The 22,490-nt window shown below is 42.5% G+C and overlaps 1 protein-coding gene across 1 annotated transcript in view; it reads right to left on the bottom strand.

Annotated features, from left to right (window-relative positions):
• Positions 1-2,586: 2,586 nt before the first annotated feature.
• Positions 2,587-22,490, bottom strand: part of mrpl23 (mitochondrial ribosomal protein L23) — a 48,354-nt gene continuing 28,450 nt past the window's right edge. Inside the window, exon 5 of the mRNA XM_083916159.1 lies at positions 2,587-3,709. Within this exon, the coding sequence (XP_083772285.1) occupies positions 3,545-3,709 (165 nt within the window). The 3' untranslated portion in view covers positions 2,587-3,544. The remainder of the gene's footprint in view (positions 3,710-22,490) is intronic.

The following is a 22,490-nucleotide window of genomic DNA, read 5'->3' on the forward strand; positions in this document are numbered from 1 at the left end:
GTGTGTGTGTGTGTGTGTGTGTGTGTGTGTGTGTGTGTGTGTGTGTGTGTGTGTGTGTGTGTGTGTGTGTGTGTGTGTGTGTGTGTGTGTGTGTGTGTGTGTGTGTGTGTGTGTGTGTGTGTGTGTGTGTGTGGTGTGTGTGTGGTGTGCGTGTGTTGGGGGGGCTTCTTGCGCTTGCAGCTTTTTATTAGTATGAACAGAAGGGAGAGGTATGGAGAGAACATGGAAGAGAGAGGAGGGCGAGAGGAGGAGGAGTGTACGTAGCTAAGTCACACAGAAAACAGTCTTTGAAGTAGTCATTATTTTTTACAGCAGGGGAGTTGGTGCAGACAGTATAGACAGGTTTGGCTCTATAGAAGAAAATTAAAAGTTTCATGAAAAAAATGTAAAAAAAAACACTGACAAGCCACCGACTCAAGTTTGGCAAAGAACCTTTGGGCATTTCATCCCACCACTATCTCCCGTAACTTTATCCTTCTGTCAAAAATGCCACAAAAAAAGGTGCTTTCCCCCTAAAGAGGAGTTACAATCGCTCTTAAACTCTGCCATACTACCTCCATAAAAGGAATCACCTGGAACGCCAAGGACAGTCAAGTGCACTGGGGTGTCAGTAGCGAATCAATTCCAATGTGATTAATGAAATATGTTAAAATATCTGTCCTTCTAACGAGGAGGGTGATCTCTGTGGAGTCACATCCTTTTTTTTGGAAAAGATCTCAATTGGGGCTACTACATGAGAAGACACCTGATGGTCCTCAAGTACTGCGGCCACGATGATGCGCCATGGTGCGTCTCCAAAGCACACCTAATGAAGAAACTAATCGCAACATAAGAATACCTCAACTTAATTAAGGAGTAGTTATGGAGTTTGCTGCTGATGGTCACGATCTTAGTTTGTTTCCTGTTTAATTTAGAAGTTCTCTGCTCTCGTGCCATGTCTTGTTTTACTTCCTGTCTTTGTTTCCTGTAGCCCTGCTGGTCCTGTCTATATATACTTTCTTACCATTTTGTCTGTCCGTCATCGCTTTTCCCTGGTGTTGAAGCTTTATTTTGACCTTTGAGTTCTGCCTGTAATTTCCCAGTGTTTATATTCCTTGTTTTGGGAATAAACAGTTTATTTTTTAGTATTCATCTCCTGCCTGTTGCTGTATCTGCATTTGGGTCCACCTGCTTGCTTCAAACCATGATAGTGTAGCAAGGTCTAACCTCATAATAATCTCAGATACAATACTTCTGGTAATTTTTACAGAAAAACGAAACTAGTAAAAGTAAATCTCAAGGAACATGATTTATACCGCCTCAGAAATTTGAATGTAAATGTTGCATTTTAAGGTAAACCCTAATTTTTCTTTTCTGGAAAGAGAGACAATCGTGTTTGATTCACATATGCAGTACGCAACTTTGGCAAGTACACTCTACAGATATCACTTAGCTCATGTAACATTTTTACTGATAAGGAGAATATGCTATGCGTCAGCAAAATAATCATGTGTAAACATCTAATATCTTATACAATATAAATGATTTTTGAGGAACACATTACTTCCATTAAAATTCAAATCACTCAGAAACTGGTCTCTTGAGAGCATATATCATGTTCCATTGGATGTTTGGATCTTGACTTTAACTTCTTCCGCCTCCAAATGACTGTCAGTTGTTCCTGTTTATTTGTTCTTTACAAAATGCAAAAATGACTAAGAGGCATTTATATGCATGAGCAAGAGATGAGCTCATTAACCAAGTATGTCTGTGCACTAATTGTATTCAAAATGTAACCACTACTGTCAACAGGCCCCAGCAACTCAATGTCAGTTTACAGTAGATATGCATGCACATGTGTGTGTCTGACCTCAGAAGGCACAGGGTGTCCCTGTGACAAGAAACAGCAGAACAGAGACAGATTATTGGCAAACAGCAGAACTTGATTTCTCAACTTTCATGTGGGGTCTGTTCAGGCCAGGAGGAGAGTGAGAACAGGAATTTGGTCTCCCTCTCTGTTGGTTAAGCAGCTGTTTCTCTGGAGGTCCGGACTGGGCAACAAAGAGAGAAAGAGCAGAGAAAGAAGAAAATAAAAAGTGTGTGAGTGAAGCAGACAGAAAAGAAATTGAGTGGCTGTGTAACAGGAGGCTTGTTTTGTTCCAAATCAGATTGCTTTATAGCGATGCAGGGGGTGAGTGGTTCCAGGCAGCAGACAATGGGCCAACAGGATCAATATTGACATTCTCCTTAGTGATAGCTGAGTTGGCTGGGTGAGGTCAGGGACTGGACCTTTGTTTTAGCCAGCCAGCATTAGTGGTCACGGCTGGGGGACACTTACTGTAACCTTGGCCTCTCAGTATAATGGAGGGTCTGAGCAAGCCCAGGAGAGGTCCCTCCCCTTTATGGGCCTTATTACCGTAAGAGAGCTCAGTCCTCCAGTGGCCCGATTCAAACACAGATCATTACTTTGTCAAAACAGCTACCAGACCACGTTGGCACACGCGCAGGCCAGCTTGTGTGGCGAACAGCGTCTAGAAGTGCCAGTTGTTGAGCACAGCAGACGTGGGAGATGAGGCGAGGAGAGCACAAGAAAATGTAAGCAAAGCACTTTTGGACAAGTGACCGTTTATTAATTCTTATTTGAACAGCATTTACAATTAGACAGATTCGCTGGCAAGTCCCGCATGGCAGGCACAAACACACACAAACACTGGGTACAATCTTCTCTCAGAGTTATGGCAAGAGAGTTTTATTTTTTGCTACCACAAAATAAAACACTCCAGCAAATTCCATGCCGTTGCCTTTCTGAAACAACATCTCAATTGTTGTTTACCTAAAGTGGTCAATTAATTCAAGGCAAACTCATAAAAGAGGAAAGGATGTGGGTTGTCCAGGTAGTCTGATCCAACTGGCTGAGAGTCAGGCCTACTAGGGATGCCACAATACACTCCTCCCCAGCGTGGCAGAGGAGCGTAGGAGAGGGACATGGAGAAAGAAGGACAGCAGAGACAGACAAGAAGAAAAGGAGACTTCTGATTAAAGAGGAGAGAAAAAAGACAGAGGAGGTACAGAGGTGCAAAAGATGAGGAAAGAGGTGGAGCAGCAAAGGTGGGAGGAAGAAGGAGAGGAGGTCATCTGAGGTGATGGAGATTCTGTACGGTGGGCTGGTTTCATGAAAGATGGAGCCGGGCCACTCTCCTCCTCCTGCGATTCTCTTTTGGCTCGGGTTACTGGACCTTAGCTGCGCAAACTCTCTCACACACACACACACACACACACACACACACACACACACACACACACACACACACACACACACACACACACACACACACACACACACACACACACACACACACACACACACACACACACACACACACACACACACACACACACACACACACACACACACACACACACACACACGCTTGTACTACACACTTCTGAGTATTTCTTACAGAAATAGAAGTGACATCACAACAGTCATGCTGTGAGTCCATACACGTAGCTCCCAACGAAACACCCACGCCACACCATATGAGTTCCCGGTCAATGGGCTGTCTCAGAGTCCGAACCACTCTGTGACCCCTCCTCTCCTGGGGTCCAGTTTCTGCCTCTGCTTCTCGTCATCCATGAACTTCTCCTGCATCTCTTCCACAGAGCCCTCCGCCGGCTTCTGATCTTTTTCTGGGAAGACGTCAGGGAAGGTGAACGTCTGGCCCTGGGCCTGCGATACAGAGGCAAAAAAAATTGAAAAAATGAGCAAAGGCGCCATTGTGTTCCGCCCTAATAACAAGAGTTGTTTATTTTCTACTTAATATCATTTCACAAAACATTTTTTATGCAACAAAAAAAGTGCTAAACTTCATTTTTTTTAAACATTTCCATTACTTTGCTGAGTGAAGTGAGATACTGATTTGCAATTCAGGATACCGTTTTTCTCTATATTTCTCTTCCTCTTCTCTTACACAATCTCTCTCTCTTTCTCTCTCTCTCTCTCTCTCACATTCAATTTCTCCAACTCTCTCCCACATTTAATCTCTCATCTCTCTCCATTTCTCTGGTCTTGATTTATTCAGAGGGAAAGGATGGTATCCATTATTTATTCCATACAAACCCATCTCTGGCCTTGGCTAATGCATCACTGGCCCTACCGTAGTCTGTGTCAGGCCACCATAGAGTACAGTACAGCACACACACATTCATGTATGTATATATATATATATATATATATATATATATATATATATATATATATATAGAAGAGGTCAGTGGGTGCAGGCAAGCACACATATCCATAGCCTATCCCTCTCAGCCTCTCCCATGGACACATGGCAACAAGAATTCACTGTTATCAATCTCAACTGGAGCCAAATCATTGCTGTCCTTAAACGACTCAACTTCATATAAAGCTGGATCATAAGTTTTGATGATGAAACTGCACTTACGTGTCATTTTTATCGCTGTGTTTGGATTTTCAGAACACTGTTAATCCTCACAAATGTGTTGTAGTTTACACCGAACAGCTTCTACTTCAAAATAACAAATAGTCGAATGTCATTATTTGACTAAATGATTTTACAATGAGGCCTACCACTATAAGATACATTGCTGCCATGAACACAATTACCAATCAACTATTCTGTTTAAATATGTGAAATATTTTGTTTGGGGTCAGTGTGTAGGCGTTAAGGAATGGTCTGGCTCTGATGTGAATGTTACTTTGTCTGTCTCCAACCCCCAAAATACCAAGAGAAACATGCATATAATTACCACATAGCATGGGTTAATTCCCAAAGGGGGAGACAACATGAAACTCAGTCAACCAGATAAAGAATGGAGCTGGCCTCGTCTGCTCCAAAACCTGCTCAACTGGGACAACTTACAGCAGGAGTCTTGGGTGTCATTACTGTAGGTTTAGACTTGTGCATGTATAAATGTGTGAGCTCCGGTGCAGTTAAGAGTTAAACTACACAATGCTCATGCTGCAAAAGGTCTTTTTAATTCCAATTTCCATCTGGATTTTTTTAAATACTTGCGTTGTCATTGAGTCTTGTTTCAATGAAAGCCAAAAACAAAGAGCCCCATTAAGCCACTGTGTATTTTCTTTTGATTTGTGGGAGAGACAGTCCACCTTCCACCAGCCTTTCTTTGTTACTGACTATGGTTTAATTAGAGGTTTTCAGTGAAAAACAAGACACCATGGTGGGAGAGACTGGCTGGGTCTTAGCCTACAAAGATTCAGGGGCCACTGCATTAAGCTATTAACCACAGCCCAGTCTTTATGTGTGCGAGCCTGACATGTATCTAACAATACTGGCATGTCAAGGCATCTAACTACATACAACCATGCAAAACACAACTATACCTAAACTATACTACTAAAAAACAACTATTATGGAAACTACTGTTTTGGTATGATACCTTACAACGACTTACTCTCTAAAACCTGGCCATTTTAGTTTAAACTCTCTGATATCAACTTTGAGGAGCAGCTAGAGCAAAACATCCATAACCTTTAATCAAAAGAAACACCACACTGTTCTTGTGTTCCTGTCTTGCAGCAACACCTGTATTGCAAACTACAGGAGAATTTCTAGTTGCAGCAAGGCAGGATGAGAAAGACAAGAGTGCAGACCCCGTGAGGAGTAGAGGGCTTAGTCAGGCACAGGCAGAATGCTGCCAAACACCAGACAAGCACCTAGAAACCGACTGCCCTGCCAAGACCCTCTGTGTCTCTCTGCACTTGCACACACCGCCATCGAGGAACGCATAATCCAGAACACAAACACTGGAAAAGGCCAAGGGAAGTTTGCCGCAGGAGTAAGAGGAGGAGTGGGAAGAAGGACAAGGAGGCAGCAGGGAGTAAGATGAAGGATGTGAGGACGTCACAGGGGAGGAGGAAGGGGAAAGTAGGGGTGACAGAGGAAGGGGTCTACCGCAGCTCCGTAAACATCAAACCTGGCAACGGGGAGAAACAATGAAGCAGTGAGCCAAACAAGACTTCACCTAACTTGAAGCAAACATTGTCACATGACAATTTTCAGTTACATGGCTGAGCGCTGGACACCTTGTGTATACATATGCCGAAGATTAATACCGGCCTCAGAGAGCGTGATTCACAAAAACAACAAAGCCCTGAGATTGAAATCAACAAAGCGCAGAGACTTGTTAAACAATGTGTCCAGCATCTGCACTGAGAGAAAGTGCTGGCAGAGAGCATTCTTATTTCTGTATGAAATATAGCCTAAACATCACGTCGCAGCGGAGGCAAAGCCCATGTCCCGTCGGTTCCATCTGCTCTGAGCCAAAGTGATCTTTCCTGTGTGTCTGTCTCTCTACTTGTGTATGTGTGTGTGTGAAAGAAAGAGAGAGAGAGATGGGGGGGGGGAGAGAGAGAGAGAGAAAATGTGTGTATGAGTGCATATCGAGTGATTTATGGAGAAGACCTAGTGACTGGCCAAATGGGACAAAAAAGTGGAGAAAGACAGTCAGGCATTATGTACCTCCAAAGGTTTTCTTTGTTACCTACTATGCTTCCTACATGACAAATTGTAGGAGTGGATATTTTCCTTCGCTCTGCCATCATCTTCACCATGCTCCCAATTGAATTAAGCTGCCATCCAGGAATATTGGGACGAGGTTCCGTGCTGCTAGTGATGTAAACATTCTCCCCATTTACGCACATGAACAACCCATTACACTCATAGTTTCCCCCTCAATGGAGAAAGAAGGAGGAACACTGGGGGGGTTAAGAGGGGAAGGCAAATGTTGTCATTGACTCACTACCAACCCGTCTCACTTTCCCCATCTGTGTGTATGTGTATGTTTCCTTATTAAGCTCTAATTTAATGTCTTGCTCTGTTCCAGGAAGCGTGTATTTAGGGTGTCGGTCTGCGCCGTGTCATTTAGGGACCACTGTCTGACTTTTAACCAGTTGATTGGGGACATGTGTCAAATTAGGGACAACAATCTGGGGCCCTGTATTGTTTTCACAGCAGTTACATCAAAGAATGGTTTGTGTCTACATTGGTATGTAATGCTCGCCTGTAGTTGGTGGGAGCCTCAAGGGTTCAAATGCACTCCAGTGAAATGTCCCTAAATCAAACCTGGTTTTGTGAATGTGTGTTTATGTGCTCATGTGGATACAACAGAGTCATAGACAAACCCTAAGTAATCCTGTTTGCAGCCCCAGAGGTAAGGAGGGAAAGGGGAGAGTGAAAAGAGAGAAGACCAGGGCGAGAGATGGAAAGAGACACACAAAGGACAACTGTATTCCATCTGATTGACCTTTGCTTCTGATCTGACTAAGCACACAGTTATAACAGCCAATGGATGGGGTGGGGAGGAGTGGGGGGGACTCAGCGTCCTGGTGGGTTTGTGTGTATAACAATTTCCCCTTAAGAGAAGAAAAATAAAAATAAAAAAATGAAAGAATGGACGAATGTGTGTCCGGCAACCTTGGAATGCATGTGAAATCAATACGGTGGGGAAATGTGACAGGGTTGACCCCTTTATTATTCATAAGCTTAGATTTAAGTATGAAAAATGAAAGCCATAGTTGTTCTGGCTTGATGTGTAAAAATGTCTTTGATGAAAACAGGAAGGTGCCGTTGCACGGTGCTTTTCCGACCTGGGGCTGAATAGAACATTATGGCACAGTCGGCAACTGAGGACACAAAAGGCTGATTCAACCTGCTGCTCTGAGAGTTAAAACATACGGGACCATGACTGGACTGGACCGAACTAGGACCAGACATCACCATGTGACAGAAGAGATACACATCAACATTTAAAATGCCTGTGAATGGGCTGCACAGTAAGCCCAGAGTAAGAAATATGCCACAAATCTTTACATAAAAAAACAAAACAAAAGGCGGCTTTCAAAGATGATTATTCAACCCCATTGTAGTAAATTTGACTTCATTTTCCAACATCCTCAATCCACAGGACCGCCTCCATGGTATCAGATTGTATGTCCTCTGGAATGAAATAAGTTTGGAGCAACATTTTATTACTTTGAAGACTGTTTAAAAGCTGTAAACCTACTCTCGAGGTCATATGGTGACTTCCATTCAGATAATCTCAACGACTTAAAAACTGAATCAATCAGAAAAAAAATACATTCTAACCACTATTTTACAACATTAGATCAGCCTTTCTTTTTTGCTCTCTAGAAATCTTAAGTACCAAGTACACTGACTTCTTAAATGACCACACTTGACCGAATTAATGAATAGAGGGGCTCTCACTGTGATTGCAGAGACTGAAAAGGCTTTAAATGGTCTGAAAATGTCATTCACACCGGGCCTAAGACACTGTTGGACAAACAGATGGCATCAGAAGATAGAGCCATTCATAAAGCAGTTGATAAAAATTAACCAGATGTTGCCGGTGGCCATTAAAGTACGGCCAAATCTGGACCACACACTGAAATGTGGAGGTGTTGACGACGCGGTAAGAAATCTCACGAGGATGTGGCTTATGTGGCTGCGGTGGCAGTGTGGTGGTGTGTGGCATAAACCATGGCAAAGCGCAGAGACATCTTGAGTAGTGTGTGTGTGTGTGTGTGTGTGTGTGTGTGTGTGTGTGTGTGTGTGTGTGTGTGTGTGTGTGTGTGTGTGTGTGTGTGTGTGTGTGTGTGTGTGTGTGTGTGTGTTGGGGACAGAGGCCGAGTGAAAAAGAGACAGAGAAGTGTTCACATTGTGGTAGAATCTATTTTTGACTGCACGGTAGGAGAACCTGGCAGACTACGGAGGGAGAGACCACAGTGACGAGGTTACCAGGATTAGTGCTGAGGGCAACCCCCTGCCGTGTGTGTGTGTGTGTGTGTGTGTGTGTGTGTGTGTGTGTGTGTGTGTGTGTGTGTGTGTGTGTGTGTCTGCGTGCGTGCGTGTGTGCGTGTGCGGTGGGTGCATGTATGCAAACCATATTTAACTCTGGGAAATGTTGACTGCAGCATGCTCTTTTTCAGCAACTCATGCAGTTGTACACATCGACACCTGAAGCTGTAATTTGCTGATAAAAAAGAGCCACCATTTTCCTACTGTTGGCCGGTAACCAGTTCCACTTGACCAGTTGGAGGAGGTTGCGTGCCTTGCTCAACAGAAACTCAAGTGAGGAGCATTTTACTACACTCTTTCCAAACAGGCTTTAGCAGCCAGACTGTGAATTTTAAAGGTGTGATCACACCTCTGCGAGTCTGTTTTCTTTGGTCTTAACCACAGATGAAAACGCATTTTTTTTCGGTTCATTTAAGTTCACACTGGCCAATTACAAGTGAACCGGGGCTTGTAAACGAAAGTCAGATGGACTCACAAGTAGCATGTTTATTGGACAGAGTTTTGGCAACCTGTCATCCTGCAAGATTATAGATTTTGGCAGTCAAGGGGCAAGGGGGGTAAAAACTAATTTGATTCCAGTTCCTTTAGGTTTAACTGAGCATTGTGGACTCGTCTGCACTTTTCGCCTTAATTTAGTATCTCTGGTGTTCATACCGGATAAGAACGAAATAGCTTACTACAGTGATCAGTACAGGCAATCCGATGATGAATACCCATCTCCTTGCACCCATAAAATCATGTGAAAAATTAGCAAACAATGGACATGTTCATGAGAATGTTTTGGTGGCTGATACTTGTAGTTAGTTCACAACATTATGTCCCTGTTCTAACAAACTGTACCTCTGTTCACTTAGAAGAGAACCTACCAGGTAAAGCTGGGCAACGAACTGGGTCAAAATCTTCGTCCCAATATAGGTAATTTCATATCACAACTTAAGTTCGTCCAAATTACATTTTGTTGAAAAGCAGTTGAGTGTCTTTTTGTGATTTTCTCCTATGGTTTCAAAAATGAGTATCGAATGTTTTCCTGGGTATCGGTATCAACTTTGAAATTCTAGTATTGTGACAACCCTAAACTGAGATAGAAAATTTCCCAGCTTGGGACCAATAAAGTATTTCTATTCTATTCTAAAAGACATTTTTATAAACAGGATCTGAGCGCCCTACTGGGTGATGATTCGGATTCCTCAACTAAGAACTGCAATATTCAAAGGATATTCCCTCAGGTATTTCAGATTGTTGGAGTTAAGTGCTCGTTATTGTCAATTTAGACAAAATAATTGTGTATCACGATATCTTGATATATGATTTCTGATGATATGATTCCATCGAAAGATGATAAATTTTCATATGAATTCTGGCCCAGCCCTGCTACCAGGTTTGCTGAAATTATAGTTCTTACCTGAAAAACTAACAGAACTAAAAGTAGGAAGGGTGCTTGCACATCCAGTTGAAGAGGTCTTCCCTGACCCAAGAAGTGTGAAAACTAAAGTGGTCAGCGGTAATGTAAACTAACCACCCACAGTGATGACTCACCCCTCTGAAAGATAAAAAACCAAAGTATTCATGCCAAATCTGCAACGCCCTTAAAAAGCGAGAGATCAACTGTATCAGTCCACTCCAACACTGTCCAACTGTTGCCCAGAGAATCCTGTGCTTATATTATTGAGCTCTGCTTTATAGTTTCTTAGCCCATTATTGCATAATCTGTAAATAGTCGAAGAAAACTGGGAGAGACAGGAAACATGACCGAAGAGGGTAGAAGAGAAGATGACTAGGCCGAAGACTGTAAACAGCTCCCGCTGCCAGGCCCCTGGGTGGGCCACACATTCACTCTCACTTTGACACACACACACACACACACACACACACACACACACACACACACACACACACACACACACACACACACACACACACACACACACACACACACACACACACACACACACACACACACACACACACACACACACACACACACACACACACACACACACACACACACACACACACACACACACACACACACACACACACACACACACACACACACACACACACACACACACAGCGCAGAAGTCAAAATGTTATAAGGTCTTGTGTTTAACATTTTATATTTGTTAAATTTTTTTTTTTTTTTTTTGCCAGTGGGCGAACAGATGATTACGCAACTTAAAAATTGAGACTTTCACCAAATTCAACGTTTTGCGCATTCCCGGGTCCCTAACTCAATGAAGTCAATACTGCCTTGAGTGGATAATGTCAGCTAATTCATCCCAGGGCTGGTCTGGCTGGCTCACCGATTGCAAATGACTTTATCAGCAAACGTTACGAAACAAGCAACGGCAGATCCATGCAGCGTAGCAAGTTACAGCTAGTTGGCTTACATTAACTTGCTTGCTAATGTTAGATCAACAAAACCTATGGCTGTGGCTCAACTGTGTAGCAGGTCTCTAACGTCAGTTCCTTTGTAGCATTGGCTGATGGAGTGATTTGCATAAAGCAAGCTAGCTTTATCATAAATACGATTGTAATTCATTTTACAGCACTCTACCAACATGATGTCCGTCAATTATGCTTAGTGTCACTAACTGGTACTCGCTTGCGGCTATGGAGTGTGCGAGCAACAGCTTGCTGACTGCAGTTCACTGATGGCCACCGGTGTCGCTAATAACAAGGGTTTTCCAAAAGTTACACAAAAAACCTTTAAGAGGACATGGAAGCAAAATAACAGCTGAGAGAAAAAGCAAAGTAAAATCAACTCTCTGTAAAAGATAAGTGTCAGTGAGAGTATACCACTAACCAATAGCATCCTGCTGTGGGTTCATTCAGGGTCATGACCCGCCCCTCCCTCCAATTACAATGACATCTTTTCCACAACTCAGCAACAGCCAAATAACTTGGTCAGCTTTGGCTTACAGGAGGGATGTTTGTGTGTGTCTCCATATCATTCACATTAATGGCCTATGGTTCACATGATGTAGACAAGACATTATGGACAATGTTTGTAGAATATGTTTGTATGCATAGATGTACATGTACACATGGCACAATGAATTCCTTGCAGTGTGATTCTTTTTTCAGCATTGATGCATGAAAGTCTTAAGTGGAATTCAAAGGTCTGCTCTAATACGCAGTTAAGAAAATAATCACTTACTCACCTCTGACTGGTGGCTTCTATTACATATGAGATTAGATTTGGGGGGTAAATGTTAAAGTTTCATTCTCCTAATAGATGTTTTAATTTTTTGTTTAAGCAAATTTAACCCCGAAAAGCCTTGCTCCATGAAGACAGATATAACTGAATGACTATACTATGATTTTGGTTGGAAATATAGGCATGAAATCACGTTTAATCTTTTTTATTTTTATCATGCACGTCTTTTAAAACAGACTCGTCTCCTCTCTGCCCCCGCTGCAAACTGAAGACTGATACACTTGTACATGCGCTGTGGTTTTGTGTTAAGCTCTGGCAGTGGTGGCAGAAGGGAAATATGTCCTGTGATCAGAATATAAGGGGACTTGACTGATCTGAATCTATCATCCTCCCAAAGGATAAAAGGTTTTGCCTAGCTTCTGTGGCCACCAAATGAGGCATCATATCCAAGTGGAATCATGAGGACCTTCTTAATATTTTTCAGGGAGGTTAATTAATTTGCTCCTTTAGAGATAATAACCAGTGCGATTAGAGGAAGCCCAAATATGTTCCACAGGACTTGAGACACATGAGTGACTTACATGGGATCTATTTAATTTAATTCACATTAACATTTTATTTTCCATACATGTAAATACATTTGTGTTTCTTAATATCATTACTAGTAGCAGGAGTAGTAGCAGTAGTACACTACTCTTTCTGTATCATTGTTTTGTATGAGTAAGTGAAGCGGTGTGTGTGTTCCTTTCTTTAAGTCCCGATCTTTTGGTATTGAAATTCTTCAAGCCTTCACTGTCTTTTCTCCTCACTCCATCTCTAGGTGTGTGTGTGTGTGTGTGTGTGTGTGTGTGTTGTTTTGGTACTGGTTCTATGTTGTGTAAAGTGTGCAGAACAATATGATATCAGTAACCTTGATCTTTGACCTCCAAAATCTAATCAGTTCATCCTCGAGCCCAAGTGCTCATTTGTGCCACATTTGAAGAAAATCCCTCCAGGCATTGCTGAGATCTTCGACAACATTGGGATGGACAGCCAACCAGAAAACATATTATTAACTAGGGCCCAACCAATTTTTATATTGGCGCATATCAGACCACATATACGCCGATAAGGATATGGCTGTGATTGGCCAATACGGGCTGATAATATCGGGCCAACCAATATCAGTCTGGCTCTAATAACAACATAAGAGCATGACCCTAAAATTATGAGGCTGTGTGAACTTTTCAATCCCTTTATGGGGCAAGTAACCATTTTCAGTCACTTCCACACAAGTTCAAAATACCCTCCCCCTGCTTCCATTTGGAGTTGTGGAGTCATGCTGTTTCTCTCAGCCAATCTGGGGAGATCAAGCTAACTGGCAGATATTGACACCATTGGCATCTGACCAATCAGCAGTGGCCTGGAGCCCTTCACACACAGCCATCTTGCAGAAATCATAAATATTGCTTTTTCAAAACCGGGCTCCATCCACAGATATAGTAATAGTAACTATTTAATATATAATAACTATATAACAGCATAACTAAACATGGTAAGTGGATGTAACTCACATATTATTTGGGTGAATAGTTTAGTTAGATCGAGATTCTTGTTATTTGCATAGCACTTCTGAAAATTAGCTTAAACTAAATGCACCATATTTGATCATATGCCCCGGTCACCTTAGACTAGCATGAGTGGCACAAGTGTCTATTTTTAGACCATTGCCTTATAAATGTATGTTTTTTTTATGACAGTTAAAGAGGATACACAGGTGCTTATTGTTAGTCTGAGGCCTAGTACTGTGTGAATTGACTTGAATTATTCAATATTGGTTTGGGATAAAACACGATTATGCGCATATATAAGTGGTACATACAGTAATTATATTTGTATTTTCTGTTTTTATTGTCTTTTTATATTTTCTATGTTAGTACTTTTTCCAGTAGAGACATCTCTGTCTTGAGGTACTGATACTGGCTTGACTGTTATACAAGAAAAACACATATTCAACAAATACACATACTTCACACATAATCACTTCGGAACAGTTTCTAAAACCGATAACAAGCCCACTTGTTACACAAGTAACGGTCAAAATATTGCCAAATAAGAAGTAAATAAATAATAAAATTGGCATACATTTGTAAATAAATATGTGAAACAAACTTTATAATTGAGCAAAGAAAAATTTAATGAATCATAAATACTTGATGAATACAAATAATTCTAAAAAACAGATAAAATATCAGCAGCCACGAGGATCATGGTTAAAAGTAAAACACATTTTTTTTTGTTTTTTAAAAAGTGCATGTATAAAAACTACAGGAACATGGGCAACTTAGGCAACTGCTTCATGGTACTCTTCAGTGACAGGCCATCATTCACACCAAGAGCCGTGCTGTCACGCCTTTACATTATCCAGGCATCAGTGAGGCTGACATCAATGGCATATGCAAAGAGCTGCATGTACCATCTTTTGGCTCTCAAGAGAGTGCGCAAGCGGTGGACCAGCATGTCACTCTTGTCAATCCCTCCCATGTTTATATTATAGCTCTTGATGAGATATGGACGGCTCACTTGTTCCTTTATCTTGGCGTAACTGCAGTACCTGTAGACCAGGGGTGCCCAATCCTGCTCCTAGAGGGCCACTGTCCTGCATGTGCTACGTTTCTCCCTGCTCTAACACACCTAATTGTAATGCTCTGCTCGTAATCAAGCAGCTGAAACTCGTCACAGGTTTGAAAATCTTTAGAATCAGAACAAAACAAAATGTGTTTTATTTTTAACCATGATCCCCTCGTGGCTGCAGATATTTTATTTGCATTTAAATTCACTCTACTACTTCACTAATTTTTTCCCCCGAGACAGGCAAGTGCTCATATACAGTAACTTCATTGACCTTGGTTTGCAATGCAAAGAGGAAAAATATTGATAATTTTTTACAAAAAAATCCTGTAACACCCCTCATTAGCTCTCTGGGGTTAAAATTTTGAATTTCCAGAGATTTCAATGAGTTCCCTTTAAAGGGTTAAGCATATAAGTGATGTACAGTTACAGCCTTACACATAGAAATACCCCAATCAGTTCCCTTGAGTGAGGCATTATTTTTTTTTTTTTTAATATTTCTAAAAAGTACCACATTAGATTGGTATTTGGTATTAGCCAATACCTTATCTAAGTACCCAGTTTTTTTTATCAGATTTGGTATTGGCAGTCAGAGAAAGTTGGATCGGTGCATCAATGTAGGCTTTAGTCACTGGAATGGAAGTAATGTCAGTTGTTTATCTGACATTTTTATGATAGATATTAACAACGATGCTACTGTTAGTGTGGTCACACAGAGAGAAAAGTTACTTAACTTCAGATGCAAAAAGATACGCAGAAACTTATATCTAAAGCCCCTTTAACACATGCACTGCAAACACCTGAACTGGTCAAACCGGACATCAAACAGAGATTACCCTGCCAGTTCCCTATTACTAAATCTGTGTAATCTTTGAGTGAGCCCATGTGTGAATACAGCCTCTTATTCTCTGGTGCATTCATGGTTAAAGCAAGAAACGTTTTGTGAGCCTGAAAAGTTGTCCTGTAGGAAATATGTACAATGTACAGAATTAAAGTAATAAGAATAACCACTGACCTATACCTGAAATCAGGCATGGTGAGAACTTTAAGCCTTGAATGCCTATCATGCATATGTCTGAACTGTAAGAAAAACAAACCGTAACGGAGAAGGGTGATTTACACAGGGGGCAATGCAAATTTTTAACTGGAGAGACAAAAAGATTCAGGGACATCTGTCGGTAAGGGCCAATGCCCAAATTGTCAGACCAATTTAAGGAATAGGAGTATTTGCAGTAAGTGAAAATGCGGCTGACATGGAGGATCTCCTGAAAGGGAAACTCACCTGATTCTCCTGACATTGTTTGAGGTTCATTTGAAAACAGCTTAACTGCGTGTGGTACCTAGATATCCCTAGCCAATAGCCATAGTTTGTATGTGCTTTGTGGGACAAATAGCAGGAGCAGGAGTCAGGCAGGTGGGTGAACACCAGCTCCTATGTCAACTGCAAATACTTTGAGACCCTCTGACATACTTGGTGCTGGGCGTTCACTGATACAAACGCACACATTTCTGCCCAGAGACAAACAGAGTGTGTGTGTGTGTGTGTGTGTGTGTGTGTGTGTGTGTGTGTGTGTGTGTGTGTGTGTGTGTGTGTGTGTGTGTGTGTGTGTGTGTGTGTGTGTGTGTGTGTGTGTGTGTATGTGTGTGTGTGTGTGTGTGTGTGTGTGTGTGTGTGAGTGTGTGTGTGTGTGTGTGTGTGTGTGTCCGTGCTAGTTTTCATGTCTGGGCATGTCTGCTACTGGAGACATTGGACCCTGGCAACAGAGCTCTCAGGAAAAGATCATCAGCATCTAAATACACACCCAGCCACCCACAAAGACGTTTACATCCATCTGGTCTTGAACTGGACACTCGGAGGATAACAACAACAACAACAGCAGCAGCCAAGAATAACACAACCAAATCCATCCATATTAGCATAACAACAAACAGTGAATCATACCGCCTTCTGTCTTAGACACCAACCCAACCTCTGTACCTTCAAGCCAAATCACACCTAAACCTCGCCAGTGACAGTCACCCACCCCCATTGCACACACATAAACAGCTGTTCACTATCATTATCCCCTCCATCTATGTCATTCATCCCCACGCCTCCCCCAACCCCCACGATGTACCCCATTTCTCTCTCGCAAATGCATGTAAACAACCTTCCTACCCCGCCCCCCCTTGGCCCCAGACCCAACTATCTAGGCTACCACCAACCCCCCCATCCCTAGAACCTTGCACAAAAACACACGCACGCACACTCACCCCTACATGCACATACAACATAAACATCCAGGCACTGCCCCTGCCCCCTCCGAGGAATGCAGGGACCAGCTGGTGGAGAAAATAAAAAATGCATATCAAAACAGGAAATCAGCAGGGGCCTATCAGAGGACTTTATCAGGCCAGTTGCAGCCTCGCTGAGAACCTGGGTGGCGCCGTATGGTGATTGGCTGATCAAAGTGGCAGCTGTGTCATTACAGGTCAAGAGGTCAGGGGTAATCAGGAAAGGTTACGAGCATGCATGTTTGTGTGCACCTTGGTGTGTGTGTGTGTGTGTGTGTGTGTGTGTGTGTGTGTGTGTGTGTGTGTGTGTGTGTGTGTGTGTGTGTGTGTGTGTGTGTGTGTGTGTGTGTGTGTGTGTGTGTGTGTGTGTGTGTGTGTGTGTGTGTGTGTGTGTGTGTGTGTGTGTGTGTGTGTGTGTGTGTGTGTGTGTGTGTGTGTGTGTGTGTGTGTGTGTGTGTGTGTGTGTGTGTGTGTGTGTGTGTGTGTGTGTGTGTGTGTGTGTGTGTGTGTGTGTGTGTGTGTGTGTGTGTGTGTGTGTGTGTGTGTGTGTGTGTGTGTGTGTGTGTGTGTGTGTGTGTGTGTGTGTGTGTGTGTGTGTGTGTGTGTGTGTGTGTGTGTGTGTGTGTGTGTGTGTGTGTGTGTGTGTGTGTGTGTGTGTGTGTGTGTGTGTGTGTGTGTGTGTGTGTGTGTGTGTGTGTGTGTGTGTGTGTGTGTGTGTGTGTGTGTGTGTGTGTGTGTGTGTGTGTGTGTGTGTGTGTGTGTGTGTGTGTGTGTGTGTGTGTGTGTGTGTGTGTGTGTGTGTGTGTGTGTGTGTGTGTGTGTGTGTGTGTGTGTGTGTGTGTGTGTGTGTGTGTGTGTGTGTGTGTGTGTGTGTGTGTGTGTGTGTGTGTGTGTGTGTGTGTGTGTGTGTGGCTATCTAAATAGAAGAAGAGCCTGGAGGAAATATGGGAGGAAATGAGGGTGATGAGAGAAGATGCCGCAGAAAGAAATGTAGTAAGAATAAAAACAAAAGAATAAGAGAGAATAGGATCTCCAGATCTGTTTGTTCATACAGCTGAAGTGTGCGGTTCATCTGACATTATCCTTGATTTCTGAACTATTCTGCCCTTCAGACATCTGTCCCGCTCGCCCCTCTTTTGTTTTTCTTGATATAAAGCTCTGATAAACATTTACAGTGGCAATGCATCTGCAGCACAGTCACGTCATTAAAGCTTGTATCGTCTGAACTGAACTGGGCATAAAGACGTATGAGAAAGAAACAACACAGAGCCCCGACTGAAGCCATTCAAAAAAAGGTTTGCGTGTGAGATTCCAAACCGGATGGTTAAGACCCTGCTCTATTCTCTATAATTCATGTTCTCTCTCAACTGAGCTCTTATGAAACCTGCACATATACTCTCACACAGCCACACACAGAATTTTACTTAGGAATGACTTCTCCAAATCAGGAGACACAGGAAGATGAGAAGTCTCTCAGCAAAGCTTGATTGCAAGGAAAAGGTTTTCCTTTCATTATGCTCACCACCAGCATATGTACATGCGCGTGTGCACACATACATTTGTATGTACACACAGCAATTAGTGTATCAGCCTTGAATCTGGATAAAAAAAGAGAAACGTGATTTTCTCACTTAGAACTGAAATTTTCTCTTCCATTTCTTAGAAAAAACATCTAATAAAAATGCTGCATCAGTAATGTCACTGGGCCTATGAGATCTCACTGGACAGTGATGCACCAAATAAGGCTGTAGTTTGTGCAGTTAGAGAGCTGAGATTTTCTGTTGGATCTTCTGGCAAAGTTCACTTGGCCTTGATAGCTTCATCACATTGTATTTTTGTGGTGATATTTAAGGTGAAATATAAAATATAAATATATAACTGTCTGGGTTGTTTCACTGCAGAGCAGAACAAATGTTACATTTTTCTATAAAGATTCTGGTAGGAAGGCATTTTCTTAATAAAACACAACACCTAAAGCAGGGTTTTCCCTTTCATTATACAGCTTAGGCGCAAGTCTTATTTTGCACCAAGTGTTTTTGCATGCCGCCTAAGGGCATGTGTCCATATAGCATTGTTTTCTGAGCACCAGTGTCTTCTTCTAATTTTTTCCAAATGAGGAGAGACCATATCCAGCAGCAAGCAGCCGCCTAGAGAAACTAGGCGAGCAATCTGCTTTTTTTGTGTGGCCACTCTAAGCACTTCTAGTTGAAAATCTCTGAACTTTTACGAAAAGAGCTGGTGTCATCATGTGCACTTCTGTTCAGGAAACTATCACAACAAAGACAGAAAGACCCATTTGTTGGAGCCAATTAACTGGGCATGGATTGTTGCTGGTGCTTTTATCAACGTACATGATGTAAGCTTGTTGTTCGTTTGCTGTTAGCTGTGTAGCTACTTAGTTTAATGAATGCCGTTGTCACAGAAACATAACAAACATAAGAAACAAAACCCATGGGCAGCACTTTGGGCACTGGGATAAAGTGTCCGATTGCGCCGAACTTTGCCTTTCTGCCAAAAAAGTAGAAGCTATGTGTAAACAGGCCCTAAGCATATGACTGTATAAGCAACAAGAAAGGGGTAACCGGTGGTTAGAGCAGCTGCCCCATTTAAAGGGGCTGAAGGAGACTGCGGCCGCGGGTTCGACTCCGACCTGCGGCCGCTGCATGTCTCCCCCTCTCTCTCACCCCATTTCATATCTGTCCTCTGTAATAAAAAACTAAATAAAAAAACTGCCAAAAAATAATCTTTAAAAAAAATGTAAAAAATGTAAAAAAAATTGAAGGCATCTGGACGAACTGACACATGGGACGTATCTGCTCGTTGTCTTCTGCACACGTGGTGCTTGAAAATTCTCCCATATGTGCTGTATGAAGGTTCTCTCAAACAACGGCACAGACAGTTTTTTACACACACACGCTCGCGCCGCTCACTCTTGAAGTTACTTGCTTATGGTAACAACAACTTCAGCACAGGCTCACTAACTTAAGGTGGGCTGTTAAGGTGGACCAGCTATTAACATTTTAGTGGAGTGCTGTTCCTCCAAGTTTTGCTTCAGTATTGGTGATCTCTCCCTCGCTGCAATCAACAACCACTAATCTTTCTTTAATAATCAATTAATTATGACGTTACCAATATGCAAATGAGCGAACAACATAATTTGCGCCTAAGCACTCAAAAACCCGGGAGGAATCCTGTCGAAGGGCCCGAAATTTGTGAACATCTTTTGACGGTGCAGTGTGCTTCCTCTGAATATATGATTGTCTTGTGTTTGTATGTTTTATTTAAAAAAATCTTAAATGATCAAGACATTACTCTGGCTATTTTTACATTCTAATTGTTTTTTAACTAATTGTATCCACAGGGATTAACATAATAAAAATTCCCTTTGCTGCGATAAGTAGAGTTTCAAAGCTTCTGTATGGTAGGCTACTGAAAAGCATACAGATTAATCAATGTCATGTAAGAACTACTTGTGGTATGAATTGAAATTGCAACTGCAAAAAAGAGAAAACTGAGGCAGACACAGAGGAGAGGAAAGCACTGGGAGAAAAGTGGCAGAAGATAAAAAATGTTAATTGGCATGATAAGCAAGGGTGAGGCAGCACAGGGAAGGGAAGGAAGCAGAGCGTCAGACAGGCAGACAAGGCTGTGTGGGGAAAGTCTGCATTTGCGTGACAAGGTGGAAAGGAGGAAGAGGGAGGGAAGGAGAGCGGGAGCCATCATGATCCAAATAGTTGAAAATAAAAAAATTCCACACAGATAAGCAAGATTTCCAACTCGACCCGACCTCCTGAATCAGCACCCCCGGCTCCAGAGAACTGGGGCTTTGCTCAGAGCGGAGAACATGAACAGGAGGAGGAGGGGGATCACACCCCCTTATCCTGTACCCCTCTGCACCACCGGCCCTAAGCCAAGCCAGATAGACACACAGTCACACATATACACACAACCCTAGAGGGTGTATTGTTAAGCAACAAGGAGTCAATAACAGAAAGAAGCGAGAAGCTGTACAGCAAAACGTTGCCATCTAGTGTCAGTCAAACAGAGAGGAGAGCCAGACTTGGCCACAGCTTCCCTCTCATAATTCTCACTCTCAATACAGCTGTTCCCCCCCACCCCCTTTTATCTCTCTCTCCCTCTCTCTCTCTCCCTCCCTCCCTCCCTCTCTCTCTCCCTCTCTCTCCCTCTCTCTCTCTCTCTCCCTCCCTCCCTCCCTCTCTCCCTCTCTCCCCAGTTTCTTTCACTCCCAGTGTTGCCTTCCTTGTGGATCCAGCGGGGGTGGAGAAAGCGACAGAGAGAAACACGGGAAATGAGCAATTTGAATGAAGCTACCACTTATTCTACAACTGTTGGTCCAACCCAATATCTTGTTTTGTTCTGTGGTCGCTAGGTTGGGACACTGCTTTTAGGGAGCCGAGCAATCTGACTGGTGAAACTGGTTTGGTGCACTGCTGTCAGTGGCCAGGGCCGTGGGGAGAAAGCTTGACAACTTCTTTACTATTTTTTTATGGAAATTTGGCCACCAGGCACATGATAATAAATATCCACCAGTGCCTAAATTAGTTGTTTGTGTGTTTGATTCTGCTTTAAAACGTGCAGATGTCCCCAAAAGAATAGAAATTTTAAAACATGTTACAATTACATAGGTAGGGCACAGCAGGGTTTGTTTTTTTTACCAGCTACACAGTCTCCGTTGGTAGTGTGCGGCTGCTGCCAGGTTCACCATGTGCCATTGAGTTTACAGTTGGTTCTAAAAAGGATTTGGAAGCTGTGCTGCCTCACATTGCCCTCTGGTATAATAAGATATGTATGTTAATCATTTTTAAACATTATGTAAAAAATTCTGACACAATTCTATGTAGTTTTTACCTGTTGGCCCATTTGGCTGCTTCAATTTAATATAATGGGCACGCTCTACTGCAGGTGTGCCGCGAGAGCCGCGCAGCTTACGCAGCCCATGGAGTTTGGACATTAGGGGTTGAGCTTTTGTTTGTTGCTTAGGGAAGTAAATACAACCTCTTAAAATGTGTAAGGATAAATTGGCGTGGCTCCATTCAAAAAATAATCAAAAGCACAACTAGCTGAATATTTTAATGTTATGGAAGTCATCGTTTAGAGCATTTTAGATATACATGTATGTAAATGGATCTAAGCTGTCCTCAGATGTGGAGAACTAGATTGTGACTACTCTCAAAATCATGACATCATTGGTTTATGTGTAAACAAAACTAACTGCTCAATTCATGACAACTAAAGGTCGGCATCATGACAACACCTTGGACCATCTGTGTGCCTGCTGTCCCTTCTGCTGCAAAGTTTTCACTCATCAACTTCTTTCATTCTTATACAGACTCCTCTGACTGTATCAAGTGAGCTTTTGTCTACAGATAAACTCAGCTGAATGAAGCTTCTGTGGGATTTGTGCTACCACACCCCACAACAGAACAGACTTACGACAAATGCTTACAGCAAACCCAGATGACTGGTGATGCGTGTGGATTTCTAATCTGTGTGATTTTATTAGTTGTAAACATACTGTCAAACAACAGTTAGCTGGTGTGGATTTTTATGCTAAATGGTTGCAAGCATCCCACAGGTGCCTGGACGTGCCATGCAGTGCT

The sequence above is a fragment of the Echiichthys vipera genome, assembly GCF_963691815.1.
Source record: "Echiichthys vipera genome assembly, chromosome: 7".
In the NCBI taxonomy this organism is placed as follows: domain Eukaryota; kingdom Metazoa; phylum Chordata; class Actinopteri; order Perciformes; family Trachinidae; genus Echiichthys; species Echiichthys vipera.